The sequence below is a fragment of the Pleurodeles waltl genome, chromosome 1_1, assembly GCF_031143425.1.
Source record: "Pleurodeles waltl isolate 20211129_DDA chromosome 1_1, aPleWal1.hap1.20221129, whole genome shotgun sequence".
NCBI classification, from domain to species: Eukaryota; Metazoa; Chordata; class Amphibia; order Caudata; family Salamandridae; genus Pleurodeles; species Pleurodeles waltl.
In genome coordinates, this window is record NC_090436.1 from 526,020,333 (window position 1) to 526,043,318 (window position 22,986).

Sequence of the window (22,986 nt, forward strand, 5' to 3'; positions counted from 1 at the left end):
TTTGTTTATTTTTGCGTATTTACTGTTATGTTATTTATGTTTTCATATATGTATGTTTCATTTAGGGTAGGGGGTTGTATTATATATTTTTTGATTCTATGTTGATTATATTATGTGCGAACTGAATGTTTAATTAGCTATAATAAATATCTAAATTGAAATATATTGTATGTTGTATATTTGAATTTAAGATTTCCATTCCTATGTTTGCTATGTTAATGGAGAGTAAACTACGTTATACTCATAGTAGCCTCAGTTTTAGCCATTCAAAATGAAGTGGTGACGTCTCAGGCTACAGTTGCTAGTGGAGGGGTTCTGATTTTGAATAGTAAAGTTATCATGACCTCTCCCCCGGCTGGTAGTGACAACATTAATAATGAGATTACAATAGATTAAGGCATGGCGCCTGTTGCTCTTCGCCCCCACATGTTCCTAGATTGTTGATTACTGCTGGACTGTGAAACTGATTTTATTGGAACCGAAGATACCCTTTTGGTTTCTCAAGGGTCTATTGTAAGGTTGGGCAAAACTCGCTTAATTCAGTGCAGCATATTCATGTGGAATTACCAAAAAACTCTGCAAGATTACCCATAATTACGCATGAAGAGTAATTCTGCACTTAGAGCTATTTTGTATGAAATACTGCCAAATGCAATAGAACACAGATATCAAGAGTGAGCAGTCACTTGCTAAATGTGCTCTAGGGGTAGGATTTTCTCCTAGCATAACCCCCGGCATTTAGCACTGTTTTCTTATGGCAAAAAGTCTCCCTTTTATCCAAAATGGGTGAGAGAAGGCATTTTTCTCTGAGCAGTAGCACTAAATGGGTAGTTGAGTTAGAATTTTCCCCCTACTTACTTACTTACTTGCAAATGTTATCTTGTGTCTGGACAAAGCTGTACCTCTCTGAAGAGCTCTGGCAGGACTGAAGCTAAACATGTGTTAGTGGTTCCTTTTTTGCACACACACACACAACACACATACACATACATTCTTTAAAAATATAAACACAGTAACTAAACAATTAAAAAATACATACAATATATTACCAATAACTTCAAAGTAAAAATTAACTAACATATATGTTGGACTGGGCCTTTTCTGCAGGATCATCCCTAAACTTTTTCACTTCTACCTCCTGTTTTCTGAGCCTCTTTTTGTTGGCCTTTAGGACTCTGCAGACTTTACCACTGCTAATCAGTACTAAAGTATGTGTGCTCTCTTCTTTAAATATGACAAAGTTGGCTTACACCCAATTGCCATCTGTAATTTACTGGTACATCCCTAGTAAAGTGGTAATAAATGTACCCAGGGCCTGTAAACTAAATGCTATTAGTGGCCTGCAATGCTAATTGTGACCCCATTTAAGTAGCCCTTTCAATATGTTTCAGGCCTTTCATTGCAGCCTGTGTGTATAGTTTTAAACCACCATATAAACCTGGCAAAAAAAACCTTTTCCCACGCCTAATCTTTTCTTTTCATTTATACAGGTCACCAGGGTAGGCCCTAAACAGCCGCTAGGGAAGGGTGCAGCGCATTTAAAAAGTTGAACATGTACTTTTAACTTTTACAGGTCCTGGTAGTCAAAAAACTCTTAAATTTGTTTTTTACTACTGCAAGGCTTACCTCCTATGGAATATCACTGTGTCCGTTTATTACATTTAATAAGTGTTAACTTTCAACTGGAAGCAGATAGGAAGGTCATGTGTGTTGTCTGGGAAATTATAATAAAAAAAACCTCTTTAATGGTAAAGCCGGATTTTAAGTTATAGCCCTGGCTATTTAGTGCCTGCAGCCTGATCTTGAGTCTCATGACTCCGTAAAGCTGGCAGTTGGACTTTGTTTATTCTTCCAAGACAGTGACACAATAGAGGGATTAGGTGTGCCTAGGTGGGTCATGAACTGGCAGGATGGGTGGGGGGAACAACTGGCAGTATGGGGGGGCTTTGGGGACAGCCCCATCTGCAACGGAATAGACTGTGTCCCGACTTCAAACAAACGACTTGTCACCACAGCATTGTTCATGCAGTCAGCTTGGAGCCAGGGCAGGGGAGGCAGGAAACTTCAATGAATTCAAAAGGGATTCTCTAGAAGCTTCTCCTACTTCAAAAAAGGCACCAGTTATAAAAAGAGGACTCTTAGACCCACTTTTCGGTATACCTTTGGGCCTGTGTAAGATTCAAAAGGACTGCTTTGTTGCTGTGCATGAAGGACTGTTACTCTGTTGCCTTATTGCCCTGCTACCTGAGTGAAAATGACTGGACCTCCATCTTGAATCCAGAACCACCATAGTGACTCTATGGGCTACTTGGCTGGCCTTTGAGAAAGAGTTCAATGACTGAAAAGGCTCCAACTAACCACCTTGAACGCAGCACCTGGATTCTGTCTGCTGTGAGGCCTGCACACCAAGTGGTGCCACCCCAGCCCTGAACCCTTGGAAACATTCCTAAGGGTGCTCTGCCAGCTCAGCTGTGGTTCTGTGAGCAGAACCGACCCAGCAGCGATACAACTCTTCCCTGCTCTGCTTTGAAATTGCTGCATCACAATGCATCCCGACACCAGACCACACATCGCAGCCCACAGCTTCCTTGGAACCACCACTGTGTGACATTTCCTTGATGTAGGTCTTCACATTACAAGCCCCTTATTCACAGCATCCTCAGTGATGACACAGAGCTCTAAATCGCAGCCCCTCTGAACCACTGCCGTGTGACGCATCCTCAATGTGGGATCTCGCAACACTCTGTAAACCAGGACTGAACGTACTTTGTTCACTTGGCCTGTATTCAGCCGATGCTCCATCACGGTCAGGCTGAACTGGTTACTTTGCCCACGTTTAGTGCGCCCAAATGACCAGTGTTGGCAATTTGTGCTTCTAGGCACTATTTTTACTTTAAAAGTTCAAATTGCATATCTCCGGCTCTACTGTTTGAGTTTTTTGTCATTTTGGTTTCAAATAAGTTATTACATTTTATTCATTCTAATCTAATTTTGGTGTGTGACTTTTCTTGTATTATGTTTTACTTTATGAATGTTAGAAGTGCTGCTTAAATATTTTACACATTGCCTCTATGTTAAGCCTGACTGCATTTATGCTAAGCTACCTTAGGGTTCAGCACAGGTTAATTTGGGGTTTGTGTTTCGCCTGTACAGAGATTGTGGTTGCTCCTTAAGAAGTGTTTCACCCCACCCAACCAGTAACCCAATTTCCCACAATATCCAGTACCAAAACATATATGTAAATTATTTGAAATATTAAAGTAGATGTAAAAAATAGCTGTAATACTGTCACGTAAAAAATACATAAATAATTTATAAATAAATAATGTATACATATATTTAAAATATTTTAAAATGAATATGTTTTATTTTAATAATACCAACCCTACCCTAAACATTAAAATCAAGAACTATACTAACAATAACATATATTGTAATTAATTAAAAACAAATTTAATATTAAAAATAAAAATTGCATATTTTAAAAAAATGTTATAAGCATTAAAGAAAAAATATAAAAATGTTTAAAAAATAACAATCGCAAATAATCAGCGCTATCAAATGTGTTGGCATTCAAAGGAGTCGGATGAACTAATCTAACTCCAATCTAAGCAAAAGTGCAAAAAGTTGAACTTTGGAGGGGCTAGATTTACTACTCTACCTCCAATGTATAACTGTTGGACTTTGGAAAGGTTAGAACCACTATTCTCACTCCAACGTAAGCAACAGTAGGGAAAGTGTTGGGCCTCTGGAGGGGTTAGATTTACTATTACTATTACCATGTGAGCAAAATCAGGAACAGTATTGGACTTTAGAGGGGTTAAATGTACTATTCCCACCCCAATCCAAGCAACAGTAGGGAAACTATAAGGCCTTGGATGGGTTATATTTACTACCCTCACTCTAATCTAAACAACAGTAGGGAAAGTGTTGGGCTTTAGAAGGGTTAGATTTACTATTCCTACTTCACCATAAGCAAAGCCAGGGAAGTACTGGACTTTAGATGGGTTATATTCCCACTCCAATCCAAACAACAATAGGTAACCTGTTAGACATTGGAGGTGTTACTTTTATTAATCTCTCTCCAAAGTAAGCAAAAACAAGCAGAGTTGGACTTAGGAAGGGTTACATATACCATTCTAAATCCTAATCATTTTTAAACAAACATGTAAATACCTAATGACATGAAATGATAAAAACATATTGAAAATAAAAAAATATATACTATATAAACTAAATGTAAAAAATATAAAAATAATTTAACACATTTTTTACAAATTTGAAATAAATACAGTTCCCTCCCTAATACCCAAAACACACAACCCCCAAAAGGTTATAATAAATTTTAAATAATACAATACGAACATTAAAATATTAATTAAATTAAACAAAATTAAAACCAATAATTCCTGAATTAATCAAATCATTCATTGAAAAAAAACATTTTGCATGGTAAATAATCAATTAAAAATTAGGACAGGTGACAAGCCAGCAAGTACCTTCGAGTCACTTTGGTTCTGGGTTGGAGAGATTCAGACCTAGTCCTTCTCACTACCAGGCAAGGAAGGCAGCAGGCCAGCAGAGCAGGAGTCTAGCAGGGTCCAGCAGAGAGACAGTACTTTTAGCAGCACAGCAGTCCTACTTCCTAGCAGAGTATCGACAGGTCCAGAAGTGTACTGAGTTGGTGGTGTCTAAGGTCCAGTTCTTATATCCAGTGGTGCCTTTTAAGTGGGGGAGACTTCAAAGAGAGGGCTTGGAACTGCAGGGAGTCCCTTCCCTTCCTGCACTGGCTCCAGACTCACTACAGGGGGGCAAACAGCCCTTTGTGTGGGCCAGGACACAGCCCATTCAGGTCTAAGTTTCAGATCCTCCCATGTCGTTGGACTGTTGAGGGCATAGCGTAGGGATGACATATGTATTAAAAACAAAGGTTTGGAACTGGCAAGAGGGTTAACTTGCCAGGTTAACATGGCAGTTTAAAACTGCAACCACGGGGTCGGTCATGGCAGGCCTGAGTCATGTTTGAAGGGCTACTGAAGTGGGTGGCACAATCTGTGCTGCCAGCCCATCAGTAGCTTTTATTATACAGGCCCTTGGAACAAGTAGTGCACTTTACTAGGGACTTATATGTACATTAAATACACTAATTTTGGATAAGCCAGTGTTACCATGTTTTAAGCAGAGAGCACATGCACCCTGCCACTGGTTAGCAGTGGGAAAGTGCCCAGTGTTCTAAAGCCAGCAAAAACGAGGTCAGCAAAACAAGAAGTCTGAAGGCAAAAAAGTCAGGGGAACCACGCCAAGAATGCCATGTCTAGCAGTAAGACAATAATTAAGAAGAAGGAAAGGCTTGGTCAATGGAAGTGATGTAAAAAACTATAGCTATAGATAAGAATTTGGGACCTGATTTAGAGTTTGGCGGATGGGTTAGTCCGTCACAAATATGACGGATACCTGGTCCGCCATATTACGATCTCCATAGGCTATAGGGGGATTGTAACACAGCGGAAGGGATATACATCACATTTGTGACAGAGTAACCCCATCCTTCAAACTATCAATCCGGCCCTTGGTCTTATGTGTAAATGAAAATGGCAAGGAGTAAGAACAAGGGAAGGGAGGCCAACACATTGTGTCTTTAATTAAAAATAGGGTAATAACAGGATTCACATCAGAAATATTTATCTGAAAGGGGGATTGTTGTTGGACATTAGATTAATTACTCTGTGGTTAATCACTGTGAGTACAGTAAGCATGAAGTGGAATAAGAGACCCAAAGGAATTACCAGTGGCTGAATTTAATTCAAACATTCAACCCATCACATTTTTTTCACTGAGACACGCTCAGAGTGATTGGTTTCTCTTGAGTTGGGCTCCACATATCACTGTACCATAAGACCCATGCTGCAACTCAGGCAAGAGATAAACCAAGCTTGAAACAGACCTGAGGTGCCTGTGCTCTAAGTCAGAATGACTCTGAGCTACCTGTTGTGGCTCGGCTATTCCTATTGGAGGAGAACCGAGGGTGATTTACATATGCCTGGCCTCTACCTGTAACGGCACAGTAGGAACTTTCCATAAACGTGCATGACCAGTTGTGTTCATGGCCCTAGAGTGTGTAGCGTGTGGGTCCAGAGCACCCACTCGCCAAGAATAAATGATCAGTGATTCCAGGCCACACCCTCAATCCAGTCAAACATCACGACGGAATCCAATGACCCCATGCTATCTATCTCTTAACTCTCGTGCATGCCATCATGAAAGGAGAAAACTGGAATGCACGCAAGTTCCAAATTACGACCAGCACCAAAAGGTCTGATAAAGGACATAGGCTGCAGTTTACAAAAATTACACATCATAAAAAACTCGATTTATATTGACGAGAATTGCCAACTCGTAGACATTGTATTTTACATGTAGGCAGGCATGCCGCGTGTTTTCCTTGAATTAAAGTACTGCATTTCACTGCAGCTGTATTATGCTTCGCGTCTCTCCGTGACCTCGCAGGGTCGCGAGCCGCCCCCATTAGAAGCCGGCGCTCACAGAAGGACGACATTGGCGATTTAATCTTGCAGGCGGGCAAACAGGATGAGCGCGTGCCGCGTCGGCACTCGTGCTGCGTTGATGCTCCTCAAATAAAACCTCTGTTTACACATAGGAAATGTGCAATCATATTGTATCAGCGAGCCAGATGAGATAGAATCCACCACTCGCAAAACCAACCCTGAGAGGGAACGAGTCCAACTTCTGAAAAAGAAAAAAAGGCCCACTAATTCTCTTAATAAGGTCATGGGCAGACATGGATCGCAGTTGCTGGGTCTCTGCTGATTTAGCAAACATAAGGCTCTGCGTACAGCCTCACTAAGTCACCTCTATTAAACTATGTTTATGATAACACGATTGGTGTTTGACTTGTACAAGCATTGGCGGACAGCTGATTCAGGGGAGATAGCTAGAATACATTTGCAGAAGCGCCCATCCTGGTAATCTGTTTGAAGAATATTGCACCGCATTAGTAGCAGCACTTCATGTTATCTGCCGAGCCTGATAAGGTACATCTTTATTAAATCCAGTTATTGAAAGGATGGTGGGCAGGGAATGGGAATATCGTAAAGTATAAAAAAAGAAATAGCTTTTATGTATTTCAAGGCTTGGCTTAAAGGGTGAGAGTCGAGGGGAACTTCTAAAACATGGCAGCTTTGTTCATAAAAGGCTTTTAATAAAAATAAAACAGTGGGCGTCCGTGTTTTATTAATAATTGGCCCTAAGACAGTTAGCTGAGACAGCAATGTGGAGTGCCTTTGTGAATTTTTAAATGTTGGGCTAAGTCCCCATCCCCTCCCTACATACTGCTGCCTACTTATGAGCTTTTCCCGAATTCATTTGATTTCAACATAGTTATCTATTTTCTCTTAAATGGATTCATTCTAAATACCTCTTTGTCTTTGGAGCAATATAGTTCTCAGGACTGATGAGCAGCTATGCTGATTTTACAGAGTCCAGCAAAAACCATGGCATTTGTACAATGCCACTCATTTTCTACATCACTCCTTGCTGACACAAGGATTGAGAAGCGTGCCATCTTGACAACCAATGAACGTTTGATAAATTCACCTAAATTATCTGCTTGGAATATAGTTGTGTGGTGCATGACTCCCATATGTGATGTACAGCTACAGCCACACTGAACTTGAAGGAAAGACTCCAAAAGGTTCTTCCTGCTTATGCTACAAATTTGCCTTGTAGCCTGGGGTCCCTTCCCTTTTCATAGTAAGATCCAAACACAGTGTCTACGTGCAGCTTGTTCACCGATATCAACAACGAGCATCCATGAACAGCGAAAGCCACACCTTTTGGTTCATAGTGTACAGAAGGTTCATATAGATCCTGCTGCGTGATCGTGGTTGCACCTTTTTAGCATCCTTGCATCCTACATATTAGCTTCCCTTCTTCTCTAATGTTTTCCTTCCACACCCTTCTTGTTACCATTACTGCACCTACACTAATGCCAAGCCATTTGTAAGACCCTCTGTTTACAGTCATCGAAATTTGATCCCTAGTTCCTGCTCTACAGAATTTCTTATTGCCTAATGCAACTTGATCTGTCTTGCTGATATTGCTTTCTTTGTGTAATGCATTGGCACTGGTTATTTGTGTTTAAATGTTCTCCACTGATTCCTCAATCCTGTAGTTTCTGTCGCGGCCTAATCATGAACGTCAATTCACCAAAATGACAGGGGTAGCAGAAGTGACGCCACATGACACTTAACCTTTTCTTTGATTCAGACATGCATGCTTACACATACACACACATTCACACATATACACACTGTCTCTCACTTAAATACACTGTCATCCACAATCATGCACACAACAAATATTTAAAAAGCATTTTTGCTTACCTTAGCTGCCAGGGATGAACATATGCCAGCTAATTGTAATCCATTCTTTTAACAGTAGTGATTAATAGTCAGATATTATTCTCTATTACTGTGATAAAAATTTGACAGAAAACAAGGAAAGTGGCACTCCAACCAACATCCATAAAGACGAGCTGCCCTTGTATTCCTGGCACTGATGTTGCCACCTCTGAGGCCAGGGGTCGCAAGAGACATGCTAGAGGTTGCAGACGCGACCCCTGGTCACCCCTAAATGATGTCCATGGGCCTAATGTACTGAAATTGTTCACAAATCATGGATGTCCACTTAGCACACCAAATTGTTTGGGAAGGAAGTATAACTTGCAATGCAATCTGTGTAGAAATAGATCTCATCACAAATTGCCTTTTCTCAGGGGAAAGCAAAACAACCTGCCTAATGAATATTAATTAGGCAGGCTGTTTTGTGAACTCCTCTGATTGGTTACAACGTTGGTGATCCAAGAGATAGCAGACTGCCATCTCTGCGTTTGCTTTCCTGTATCCATTATAAAGGCAGGTGCTGCTTTTTGAAAAAAAAATGTTTCCTGTTTGGGAACACAGTGAGATGAACTATTCAACATGACTCTCAAAGAGGTAACTGTCTCATGGTCACAACTACCTCTTTTTCAAATCAGTTACGAAGCCAGCGTGAGAGGTGGTAACTTTTCAATAGGTTGCAACCACAGTTGAGGTCATAAACCATTGACACATTCCTTTGTGACTCACAAAGTGGAGAGAAATGCCTCATTCACATACCGTTCTGTTTACAATTTCAAAGGGTCACACAATCTGTATTATTTGTCGAAAGGCTTTCCAACCCATAAAAAGGGTTTTGTACAGAGGGAAAATGTATTATGCACTCGCAAAGCCTAAATCACACTCAAGTCTTATATTGGTGGTAGAGATGCACTATATATAAGTGTAAAATAAATGAATACTCAACTCAACAAAACCCAACTGAGAAATATTGTGACCTTTCCTGTTGGTGTAATTCTAGAGCTATCTTTTCAGTTTTGCACAAATCATCACCCCTGGTCGTAGGCCTGGTGTTCTCTCACAGTTCTGACTGACTTCCTGCCTGGGTTCTTAAAATGCATGTTCTAAGATTCCTGACCATGAAACCACCCTCCAGTTCTAGGAACAAACAACATTCCAGGAGATTTCTAGGGACAGTTTTCTAGGCCCCAGTTCTTTAGCCTTAAAACATCAGGGTGCAAATTTTGCAACTTTTCTGCTACCTACATATCTCTTGAGAATGTCCTCGTGCTCATTCTCGTCCTCCGCGGTACTGGCAGTAATGTCCGATATAGTGACAGCAGCAGATGCAGTGAGGGTGACCAGCAACACCAGACAGCCTTCTCCTTCCTCCAGCTGCAGCTCTAGTTTATGGGTCTGTTCTTTACTCAGGGTAGACAAGTCAACCTGGCACCTAAAAAAGGAAACTATGGATGAGACGGAATATTTCCCTATTACAATACCATATACATCTTGAAACAAAGACCGCCGTGCACACATATTTGTAGCCTATTATAAACTATGCATTACATTTCGTTGCTTTCTCTCATTATATATTTATACATTTGGTTTTATTTCTGATGTCATACACTTCCTTCATTACAAATAGGAATTTGTAGTTTAAAGTGCTCCAAATGTGACCATTGAGACACACAGGCATTCCTTTGATTTATTAAATCAAGGATTTTGTGATAACATCTCGTAGAAATCAAAATAGTGCCCATTTGTACAGTAAATCCTACACACTATATTATCTATTAGTCCTCAAAGGAGACTATTATTATCCAGTTCAGTGGCATTTGACTTATTGATTTGGGAAGGATGAAAGCCCGAATGAAAATAAGGGGATGGGAGCTGGTGGTCATATAAACCTCTATTGCAAGTACATGAACCTATTGAGCAATCCAGCAACATAACTTAGACTGATTGTAAATAATCCCAAAGTATCATTTTATATACTTTCCATGTTCATGTATATTCTAAATGAAGGTTATACTTTGAAATATTTATTTCTCTATATAAGTAGACCTATATTGAATGTTATGATATCAAGGTCTTAATTATGAGTTGCACGGTACTGGAGGGATGCAAACTCCACACCTGTAATAGCTGGTACCATTGAGCAACGTCCCGCCACTATGGTGCAATTATGAATCAAATCCTGGGGTTTAATATTTTCTTTGATCAGGTGATAAATGTGTGGGTGGATCGTTGTAATGTGTGGGGTGAAGAGAAAAGGTTAGTGGGGGGTAATGGAAGAATGTTGGCTGGGAAGGCATTATATGCTCCCCACGCCTTATCTAAGAGTCAGATGGGGGCCAGTTCATAGCAGCAACTTGCAATGCCATGCTTTCCCCAGGCGATTCTACTACCTAGGTTTTCCAGCTGGTAAAATCAGATTTGATGCTTCTGCACCCAGTAAAACTAGGAGGGGGAACACCAGGTCCCTTACAATTGTCAGTCTGCTTTGACTGAAAGCTGAAAGCACAGCTGAAGGAGGGGGGAGTAAGGCAGGGAAGGTAGTTAGTTATGGTTAAGGATAGCAAGTAAGATATTTATTTTTTACATTTGCATTATGGAGGAGAGATCATGTTATGTACAGCACTCCCATTATCCTCTGCCCCACAGTAGTTGAAGGAAGAGCAGACGATTTTGGGGACATACATACCATAATATTGATGGCTTAAATGTGAAATACGGGGCTATTGTTCACTTCGGGTTCCAAGTGACATCATAGGCAACTCGAACTTCGCTCTCATTGTCTATTTGACGTCACTCAGAACCCCTCGGTGAAACATATCCCCGTAATTCACTGTTAGCCTTGTACATTTCTATATATTCTCCAAATGATTCCCCAGTAGATACGAATATTAAGCATAAGGAAGACATTTTAATACCATTGGTTTTCAAGGGCTTAAGCATGCCCGCCCGTCTATAATCAAGATCCTAAGTATCTTACCACATCTATGAAACCCCACCATGCTCCTTCGTTGCCAGCCTTCTTCACCCCCCACTCAAAGATTACATTATTATAATTATAAGTAATGCTCTTAGATCAAATAGCTACGTCATGGGACTACAATTCTAAGAGGAAGGCCTGCAATGGTGAAAAAGCAACAGTAATGCTGTTGAGTGATGACAATTCATGAGCCTCAGAGACCGACGGGGATGTGGGGCTGAGCAAGGTTGAATTATGAAACCTGCTGAAATCAAGAGGGACAGGCAGAGAAGTTCATCTATGGGCATCTGTGCCAAAATTAGTACCTCAGTTTATACATTGTCTCCATCATAACACAAACTCCATCTATTGAAGTTAAAGTGGATTATGCATGTATTTCTTTTCATAACCCACACAATATTTGCATGTGATAGACTTTGTTCTTGTTGTGTTTTGCAACCAGCAAAAACTGCGCTAGAGGATTAACACCACTGAGTGAGGAATGCCATTGGCACTGCACAGAGGCTGCACAGCATATTGCGTAACAGGGACAGTTTGTGGCTACATGCAGGTAACAGAAAATGGCAGCCTCCTTTCTCCTTGTCAGATAGTCAAAACATTATCATGAAGCTAGAAAGTAGGGAGGTTGGGCATGATGTACAAAAAGTTAGCAATTTCCATATTGGTCACAAACTGATTTGTTACTGCTAAAAGAGCATTTTCTAATGTACAACATGCAGCAAAGGAAATATTTCTAACAACTACACTGATGCAAATAGCTAATGAATTGATATTTTACATAATGTATTTGTGATTATTTAATTAGGAATCTATATTACCATATTGCGATACTAGGTTTAGATGTACTAAGAACTGGTTGGTAAATATTGATTGCAATTTGCGACCATTGTTTTTGAAGCCAGTGTTGTAATGTATGAACCAACCTATGTACTAACAGATCGACTTGCAAATTGGAGACTCCTAGTGGGTCGCAACGTAACCTAGGTCGCAAATTAGGTCGCAAATTAAGATGACTAGGAATCACAGCCATCTAAGGACAGCAGGCCACTGTATCTGTGTTAGCTTTTAAATAAATACATTTTGTTTTTAAATGCAAGCCATTTTCCTTCAATAAAAATGGATGAGTTTAAAAAAAACTAAAAGTGTAACTCAGGTTTTTAAGAGTAGACAATGGGCCACAATGGTCCTTGGGGCCACTGTCTACTCTTAACCCCTTCACGTCCAGGCCTTTTTTTTTTCCCCCTCAGGTGCCAGGCCTTTATTTGGCTATTTGGGGCAGTTCGCGCATAGGCCCTCATAACTCTTTGCCCACATAAGCTACCCATGCCAAATTTGTGTCCTTTTTTCCAACATCCCAGGGATTCTAGGGGTACCCACAGTTTGTGGGTTACCCTAAAGGACACCAAGAAATTAGCCAAAATACAGTGAAAATTTCATTTTTTTAAAAACAAATGGGAACAAAGGGCTGCAGAAGAAGGCTCGTGTTTTTTTTCCCTGACAATGGCATCAGCAAAGGGTTTGCAGTGCTAAAATCGCCATCTTCCTAGCTTTCAGGAACAGGCAGACCTGAATCAGAAAACCAAATTTTTCAACACATTTTTGGCATTTTACTGGGGCATGCCCCATTCTTACTATTTTTTGTGCTTTTAGCCTCCTTCCAGTTAGTGACAGAAAAGGGTGTGAAACCAATTCTGGATCCCGGGCAGCTAAACATTTCTAAAATATAGACAAAGTTCTGAATCCAACAAGGGGTCATTTGGGTAGATCCTACCAGGTTTCCCTACAGAAAATAACAGCTGAAATAACAAAAATATTGAAATTGAGATAAAAAAAACAGCCATTTCTCTCCACGTTTTACTCTGTAACTTTTTCCTGCGATGTCAGATTTTCAAAAGCAATATACTGTTACGTCTGCTGGACTCTTCTGGTTGCGGGTATATATAGGGTTTGTAGGTTCATCAAGACCCCTGGTATCCAGAGCCAATAAAGGAGCTGCACCTTGCAATGGGTTTTCATTGTATACCAGGTATAAAGCAATTCATTTGGTGAAATATAAAGAGTCAAAAATAGGTATCAAGGAAACCTTTGTATTTCCAAAATGGGTACAAGATAAGATCATGAGAAGCTGTTGTTATTTGCACATCTCTGTATTACGGGATCCCCATACTAGCATGTGAATTAAAGGGCATTTCTCAAATAGTCATCTTTTTTACACACTGTCTTACATTTGGAAGGAAAAAATGTAGAGAAAGACAAGGAGCAATAACACTTGTTCTTCTATTATGTGTTCCCCCGAGTCTCCCGATAAAAATGGTACCTCACTTGCGTGGCCTAATACCTGCGACAGGAAACATAACATTGACACATCACATTTTTACATTGAAATCTGATGTTTTTTGGAAAGTGCCTAGCGGTGGATTTTGGCCTTTAGCTCAGCCGGCACCTAGGGAAACCTACCAAACCTATACATTTTTTAAAACTAGACACCTAAGGGACTTCAGGATGGGGTGACTTGTGCGGCTCTCACCAGGTTCTGTTACCCAGAATCCTTTGTAAAACTCAAAATGTGGCAAAAAACAGTTTTTCCTCACATTTTGGTGACAGAAAGTTCTGGAATCTGAGAAGAGCCACAAATTTCCTTCCACCAGACACCCCAAGTCTCCCAATAAAAATGGTGCCTCACTTGTGTGGGTAGGCCTAGAGCTCGCACAAGGAAATACCCCAAAACACAACATGGACACATCACATTTTCCCAAAGAAAACAAGACCTGTTTTTTGCAAAGGGCCTAGCTAAGGATTTTGGCCTCTAGCTCAGCCGGCACCTAGGGAAACCTACAAAACCTCTGCATTTATGAAAAGTAGACACTTAGGGGAATCCAAGATGGGGTGACTTGTGGGGCTCTCACCAGGTTCTGTTACCCAGAATCCTTTGCAAACCTAAACATTTGGCAAAAAAAAACACTTTTTACTCACATTTTGGTGACAGAAAATTCTGGAATCTGAGAGGAGCCACAAATTCCCTTCCACCCATCATTACCCCAGGTTTCCTGATAAAAGTGGTACCTCACTTGTGTGGGTGGGCCTAGTGCCTGTGACAGGAAATGCCCCAAAACACTATGTGGGCACATCAAAATTATCATATACAAAACTACCTGTTTTTGTGGGGGGCACTTGCGTTTTTGGTCCTGGGCTCAGCAGCCATTTAGGGAAACCCACCAAACTCAGACATTTCTGAAAACTAGACACCCGAGGGAGTCCAGGGAGGTGCGACTTGCGTGGATCCCCCAGTGTTTTCTAACCCAGAATCCTCAGCAAACCTCAAATTTAGCTAAAAAATAAAATAATTCCCACATTTCTGTGTAGGATCACTGCACGGCACAAATTTCCTACCACCCAACGTTCCCCTCAGTCTCCCAATAAAAATGATACCTCACTTGTGTAGGTGGGCCAAATGCCTGTGACAGGGAAGAGCCAAAAACAGGTTCAAATTGGGGGGGGAACCAAAGCAGGTCCAAAAGGGCAGTTTGGAAAAAAAGTTTTTAAGCTGACAAGTGGGGCAGAATTTTCATCGGTATTGATGCAGCAGTGCTGGATGGTAGGAATTTTGTGGATCCCTGCAGATTCAGGAAGGTTCCATCACAAAAATGTGGGAAAAATGTGAGATTTCGAGCAAAGTTGGAGGTTTGCAGGACATTGTGGGTAAGGAAATGGTGCGGGTCCATGTGAAGCACACCACCCTGAACTCACCCAGATGTTTAGTTTTCAGATGTGTCTAGGTCTCGTAGATTTTTCTACATGGCAGCGTCCCAAAGTCCAAAAAGTGCAACACTCACCACTCCAAGTGGGACGATTTTGAGAGTTAGACAAGTTCTCATGGCCCAAATGTAAAACAAAAACCCCAAAATAATCAAATGTCCTCTTGCTTGCCGTGGGATAAGATCTTTTAGTGTGTGGGGGGAGAGCTGAAAGACTGTTACCCCCTTCAGTTGGGGTGGGGGCATAACCATGCCCATAATGGTTGGTAGCCACCACCCCACATTTTTTTTAAATTCCCTGGCATCTAGTAGGCGTTCTGCCTCCCCATGGAGTGGATCAGTGGTAAGTGCCCCATCTGCCCACCGGTGGGCAGAACAACTTTGTCCCCATTTATTTGGGGCGGGGGTATGGCCATACCTCACCATCTTCTTTTGAAAAAACAAATCTTCCCTGGTCTCTGGTGGGCTTTTTGCCCCCCTAGGCGGCAGATGGGCCTTACAAAAATAGGCTGATCTGCCCCCAAGGGGGGCAGAAATGGGCAACAGTAATGTGCCCCCATAGGGAGCAACACTTGCCCAAGGGGCTGCCCCCTCAAACAAAACACACACACCAATCCCTGGTGCCTAAGTGGTTTCTGCCTCCCCCAGGAGGGAGATTGGCCTAATAGAAATAGGCTGATCTGCCCCTAAGGGGGGCAGAAATGGCCTAAAATAAATCCCCCCCCCCCCAGGGGAGCAACCCTTGCCTAAGGGGTCACTCCCCATCTGTAAAAAATTAAAAAAGAAAAAAATCCCAGGTGTCTAGTGGTTTCTGGATAGACCTAATTAAAATAGGCCGATCTGACAAAAGGCCTAAAACAAATTCCCCCCAGGGGAACGTCCCTTGCTCAAGGGGTCGCCCCCACTTCATTCTTAACGTAAAAAAAAAAAAAACTGGGGTCTAGTGGCTTCTGCCCCCCCCCCCCGGGGACAGATCGGTATAATAAAAATAAAACAAAAGGCCTATTAATATATTGCTCCCCTTATATGGAAACAAACATAAACAGACACTGACACAAAATCCCTGTTTTTTAGTGGGTATTTCTGCAGCCCAATCGCTTCACGAGACATGAAGACATGAAGGGAAAGGAAAGGCCTTTCCTTTCCTTTCATGTCTCTGTGCCGCCCCAAGCCCCAGCATCGCAAGACAAATGCAAAGCATTTCTCTTCCGATCGATTGGGCGGCCTCTGATGAGGTCAGCACGCGATTCCTCGCTGACGTCATCAGATGTCACTGGGTGGGGGTGGGAGAGTCGGGGTCAATCAATCAATCAGTACACTTGTAGAGTGCGCTACACACCCGTGAGGGTCTCAAGGCGCTGAAGGGAGGGGGGGTGCTACTGCTCGAACAGCCAGGTTTTAAGAAGCCTCCTGAATGTCAGCAGGTCTTTGGTCTGTCGTAGGAGCAGTGGGAGGGTGTTCCAGGTCTTGGCGGCGAGGCAGGAGAAGGATCTTCCACCGGAGGTCGCCCTTCAGATGTGAGGGACGGAGGCGAGGGTGAAGTCGGCTAAGCGGAGCTGGCGGTTTGGGGTGTAGAAGGCAAGTTGTCTGTTGAGGTAGGCTGGATAAAAATGGTGCCTCACTTGTGTGGGTAGGCCTAGAGCTCGCACAAGGAAATGCCCCAAAACACAACATGGACACATCACATTTTCCCAAAGAAAACAGACCTGTTTTTTGCAAAGGGCCTAGCTAAGGATGTTGGCCTCTAGCTCAGCCGGCACCTAGGGAAACCTACAAAACCTGTGTATTTTTTAAAACTAGACACTTATGGGAATCCAAGATGGGGTGACTTGTGGGGCTCTCACCAGGTTCTATTACCCAGAATCCTTTGCAAACCTAAACATTTGGCAAAAAAAAACACTTTTTACTCACATTTTGGTGACAGAAAGTTCTGGAATCTGAGAGGAGCCACAAATTCCCTTCCACCCAGCATTACCCTAGGTGTCCCGATAAAAGTAGTACCTCACTTGTGTGGGTGGGCCTAGTGCCCGTGACAGGAAATGCCCCAAAACACTACGTGGGCACATCAAAATTATCATATACAAAACTACCTGTTTTTGTGGGGGGCACCTGCGTAGGTGAGGAGCTTGAGGGTTATCCTTTTGCTGACGGGGAGCCAGTGTAGGTCTCTCAGGTGGGGAGTGATGTGGCTGTGGCGAGGTACGTCGAGGATCAGGCGTGCAGAGGTGTTTTGTATACGTTGCAGTCGTTTGAGGAGTTTGGCCGGGGTTCCTGCGTAAAGGGCGTTTCCATAGTCAAGTCTGCTGCTGACCAGGGCCTGGGTGACTGTTCTTCTTGTTTCTGTGGGGATCCACCGGTAGATCTTGCGGAGCATGCGGAGGATGTTGAAGCAGGAGGAGGAGACGGCGTTGACTTGCTTAGTCATGGAGAGTGTTGAGTCGAGGATGACGCCCAGGTTACGTGCATGGTCGGTGGGTGTCGGGGCTGCTCCCAGTGCGGTCGGCCACCAGGAGTCGTCCCAGACTGAGGGGTTGGTGCGAAGGATGAGGACCTCCATCTTATCCAAGGTCAACTTCAGTCTACTGTTCTTCATTCATTCGGCGACGGCCTAATTTCCTTCGTGGAGGTTGGATTTGGCAGTAAGTGGGTCCTTGGTGAGGGATAGGATCAGTTGGGTGTCGTCGGCGTAGGAGATGATGTGAAGGTCGGGCAGCCAGGTGACGGAGGAGAGCGGGCGGGCGACGTGGGTGAACGGGCCATGTAGACGTTGAATAGTGTTGGGCTGAGGAACGATCCTTGGGGTACGCCACAGATGATCTTGGAGGCTTCGGATCGGAATGGGGGGAGGCGGACGCTCTGGGTTCTGCCAGAGAGGAAGGTGGTGGTCCAATCCAGAGCTTTATCCCGGATCCCTGCATTGTGGAGGCGTGCGTGTAGGGTGCAGTGGCAGACGGTGTCGAAGGTGGCAGAGAGGTCCAGGAGGATGAGGGCCGTGGTTTCACCATTGTCAAGCAGGGCCCTGATGTCGTTGGCGGCAGCGATGAGGGCAGTTTCGGTACTATGGTTGCTGCGGAACCCTGACTGGGATGGGTCCAGGATGTTGTTCTCTTCAAAGGTAGTGGGTCAGTTGTCTGTTGATGATCTTCTCGATGGCCTTAGCAGGGAAAGGGAGCAGGGAGTGGAAGGAGAAGCGATTCCCTTTCCATCCCTGCCCATGTGTGGGGGGTGGAGGCTAATGGACGTAACGGTTGGACGTAACGGTTACGTCCTTGGAGCCTCAGCGCCGCAGCCAAGGATGTAACCATTACGTTCATGGTGGGGAAGGGGTGAAAAGTGGTTTGTCAATGTTTATAATGGGGAAGGGATGTTTGCAAATGGCTTACCTCCTGCTTTGAGGAGGTGGTAAAAGAATAATGTTTTGCAACAGGAACACAAAACATTAAAACATACCACTGGGATTCGGTATTTGGAAGGGAAGCCCTAAACATGCCTCTTTCACACACTAAATTGAAGCAAAATTGCTCCATACATCAGGCCCTTAATAAATACACCTAAAATATGGAAATTGCATAGGCAAAATATAATCAGCTGCAACCACGTGCATAACAGGGAAGAAGGAGAAAAAAAAAGGTTTTTAGTGTGCATGTCACATTTTTTTGAGTAGCGAGAGGAGGAGTATACAAAATACAGCTTAATTAGGCTGGCCATTATAGAGCTAATAGATGACCTGAATGCATCCTAGGGAGGCAAGCTCAGTGGAAACATTCCATATTTATTCATATACATGTGCTAGGTTCCAACCACCTCCTTGCGTCAGGTAGGTATTGGGGGATAATAGCAGGTGCAGGGAAAATATCACAAAGTGCCTTCTCGAGTCTTTTTAAAAAAAAAAATTTCGACACCATGCTGAATTTTAATGCCTCGATCCAGTGCATTGTGTGATTGAATTTGTGGTGGCACTCACATTCTAATAAGCTCTCCCTCAAACACAGAGTACCAATACAGAAATAGACAACAATATAACACTCTTAATAGCCAAGTGGGCTACAATGCTCTTGCAATATGCCAAATAGAGTCGAAATATATCATGACTCCTTAATGGTTTTCATTCAGCTGTTTACCTCCAAATAAAGATGAAGAACCTGGAGACGATTATCTGATAGGTATATTGTCCTATCAAATTATGTACTGTACATGTATTCCTCAAATGGATACAGGTTTTTTCCACAGGTGAAAGTGCATATGCAATTCATCCTTGGATTATGACCACATATCTTAATCCACTGAGCCCAACAATGGAGTGCAGTACATCAACACACATAAGCATGTTAGGTGCGAGATTATACAGTGGCCGGGAGCACAAAGAGTATGTGCCCCTGGAAAACAATAGTATTACATAAGGGGCCAGAGATGGTTGTGAATTCCGTTCTGTAATTCTGGCACATAAGTAGAGCCAGCCCTATCATGATGGGGCATTCCTTCATTTGCATGAGGGCTTGGTCACATGCAAATTAGTGAATATATTTGCCTCTGAACCCACGCAGTATCACAGATGCAAACAGGCCATTAGGAGGTGCACCAACAGTGAACCACAAAAAAGTGGCAAACTGTCAGTGAGCCTCATGAAGGCAGCTCTCTAGAGGGGGTAAATGGTATCCTATGGACCCTCAGACATCTCCCTGCAGGAAGGTGCAGCCGCCAGCAGAGGATCTCTCTCCCTTCTTTAAAGTGCAGGTGGCCGCTGCCTGCACCGTGAAACATAGAGCCACGTTGAAGCAGCCGCTCTGTATTTCACTGAATGCGCTGCTCGGGGGCAGCGGATACATTGTAATAGGGGAAACTAGCCCTGTTTACACCCGGCACTCCTGTTTAAAGGTGCACCATGGCACAAACAAGGATGGTGTGCCCTGTCCATAATGTGGCCCCAGGCCCATCATACAGTGAATATTTGGAATACTTTGGGGCATATTAAATTGTCTGTACAAAAATGGAGGGGCATTGGGTGAAACCCCGAAACCTGCTGTAAGGTAATAACAGCCGGCGCAATGTTGCACAACATAGCAATGCAAAAGGGCTGCCACAGGAACCTGAGCATGGCGAATTTGTTGATGAGGAAGACCTCCCTCTCACCAGCACAGCCCAGTCACAACATTACTAGGGCCACTGAGGAAAGGGAACACACCCCCTACATCAACAGTTGTTACTTTTAAGGTAAGAAATATTATCACACAAGGCAATTAGGTACTCTGACACTGTTGGCACTGTTATTGCATGTTCCAAGCAAAATCATATTTATTCATAGGTGAAAGATTATTTCAAGACTGGAAGAAAAGAAAATGACAAACTCCAGTTGTAGAGTTTTTCAACAACAATATATTTTTCTAAACTTGTTAAATAACACATATTGCATATACTCAAACTGCTCCTATTGTTTTTTTCCTTTGCCATCTGTTTTCTCAATTGACTAGTGTGTGTGTCTAGGCTCAGTGTTACCATTCCTGGTTTATGGTGACCTCCCACTGGCAGCCTCTGAAACAGAAATGCTGCTCACATTTCATGCTCCTCACTAAGACATGAGTGAACTGGGCAAGGTTTGTTGATAAGTCTCCCCTTTATCTTACAAGCGCCACCTGTAGGTTAATGGCATGTTGGTGCAGTGTGATTATTGAGGAGGACATCCCCCCAACTGATATGATAAATGTGGGTTACACGTTCCTTGCATTATATTCTTCTTGTCATATTTGGCTAATTCCCTCATTTCCCGGTGTGGCGCAGTGTAGCTATTGCCCGATATATACTAGTTATAATTTGCCCCACTGCAGAAAAACCTTAATATATGATATTGTCTTGACGTAACCCCCACCTTGCAACTGATTTCTCAAAGCGCCTTATGCAGCTTTTCTTGTACACTCAGCATCTTGGATTTGATTTTCAATTGTGCTGTTGATAGTGTGATAACAAATCCAATTTCTGTGGCTCTACTATGAAATATTTACCTTCTCCCTGTTGAAGGTTGTAGAGTGTTAAAAGGGGTACTGTGCTTCATCTCAGAGTGGATGGAGTAGTAGTGCCTACTGCTACAGTGGTACTCGCTGCAGCACTTTGAAGGCCTTCTTGTATTGGGGCAGGAAAATGGTGTTTGGTGGCTACATGGCTGCCCTGTTTGTATTTTTAGGACTCATTGCTTCCGGTGCAGTGCACTCTTCCTTCTTTGTTTGTTCTACGTCTGTGCCCTGCTGGACTTCAGGGATCACCTGTGAGGAGTCCAAGCAGGTATCAATGAAATATTAAGTAAGATGCATCAGACAAACGTTAAAGTACACTCTCATACAGGTCTTAACCATCATGAAAATATGCTGATATGTAGGTCAATAACAGTACTATTTATGAGGTGTGGCCTTTCACACACATGTACTAATGATACACATGCACACCTCCATAGTTTTTACTATAAAAGTGCTACACAGTGTTTATATGGCTTGGCCTAAGCATATATAGTTACTTTATATTATAGACTATGTATGCCATTATGCATTGCACTGGTAGTTATTTCCAAATATTTGAAATGGATCTATGAGCTGATGTAGTGTTTTTGCAAATTTTTAAAAGCACATGAGTATGGTGTTTGATGTGCCTATACACTAGCTCCCGTTGCCATATACGCCACTCAGCAGATCATACATTTCACATGCGTGCTGGACTTGGAGTTGTTGCTGAAGGATCAATACTGCTGTCATCTGTTATAGCCTCTGGCTGGAGAAACCTCAATGAGTTCCTCCATGGGTGGGGGTTCAATACGTGGGACTCTTCCTGTTGTTGAGGCCTCTTGCATTCTATCAGCAAGTTTTTCTTTAATGCAAGAAAGGAGGGATGTACCACAATTGGCAAATCTCTTCCACACTCCTATTAGTAACACCAACCCATTGATCCTTGGTTATATATGGGACCATTTCTGTCTTTTTGTGTCCTCAGACACAGCAAGGCCTTGACAAATAGAATGCCATTTTTAGCTACACTGTCCTCATTAAAAGTTTTTGACTCCTGATTGCAGAAATGTCCCTTGTGCTTCCGGGTACTGTCATTCTATGGTTTCTGGATACAGCCGTGGTGCAGCGTGGGGTTGAATTGCAGTGGCTTGCACTTGGACACTTAAGCTGTCCTTGCATTCTTTGACCTGCTGCACTCTTGCAGGCTCATTTCCTCCTTTAATTATATTATTTCAATGAGCCTGCTGTCAGCATTCTGCCATTTTTAAGCTACACTTTGGTTCCACCTTGCAGCTTGCCCTGCCAATGACTCATCGACTCCATAAATGTTTCAAAGTCAGAAAGTAAACTTTCTACTGGGATGAACCTTGCCCCTGTATCTGACCTGTGCTCCATTGCAGTCAGCATTAACGTTTGACTTTGACCCAAAGTGGCGTGACCAGATTACCACGGTTGCCGCTTTGTGCGCTATTTTTAGTTCCATCTTTCAAATGTATATTTCCAGTTCTAATTATTGGATTTTTGTTGTTTTGGTGGCATTTTATTTATTAAAATATGCTTTATTTGGGGAAAATTCTGCTGTCTTTTTTCCCTTTAATACCATTTGAGTACTTTAAACATTGCCTGTAATTTAAGCCTGACTGCTTTGTGCCAAGCTGCCAGAGCAGTAAGCATAGGTTTAATTACTTATTTTAGTAGTTCTTCCTTACAAGGATTTTGATTATTATATCAGGTGGTAATTTGTTTCCTACAAACATATCACACCTCTCAAAAAAAGTGAGCACATTTTGGCATTTTGTTTCTGAAGGCCTGTCCCTAAAAAAACAACCAGGTGCTACATTACACAAATT

The 22,986-nt window shown here is 42.6% G+C and overlaps 1 protein-coding gene across 7 annotated transcripts in view; it reads right to left on the minus strand.

The window, feature by feature from the left end:
• The window catches only part of MCTP1 (multiple C2 and transmembrane domain containing 1), a 2,197,525-nt gene that overhangs the window by 554,913 nt on the left and 1,619,626 nt on the right, over nucleotides 1–22,986 (minus strand). For all 7 annotated transcript variants that reach the window (XM_069225469.1, XM_069225480.1, XM_069225487.1 and 4 more), the window contains one exon: nucleotides 9,663–9,849. In XM_069225469.1, coding sequence (XP_069081570.1) covers nucleotides 9,663–9,849 — 187 coding nt within the window. The remainder of the gene's footprint in view (nucleotides 1–9,662; nucleotides 9,850–22,986) is intronic.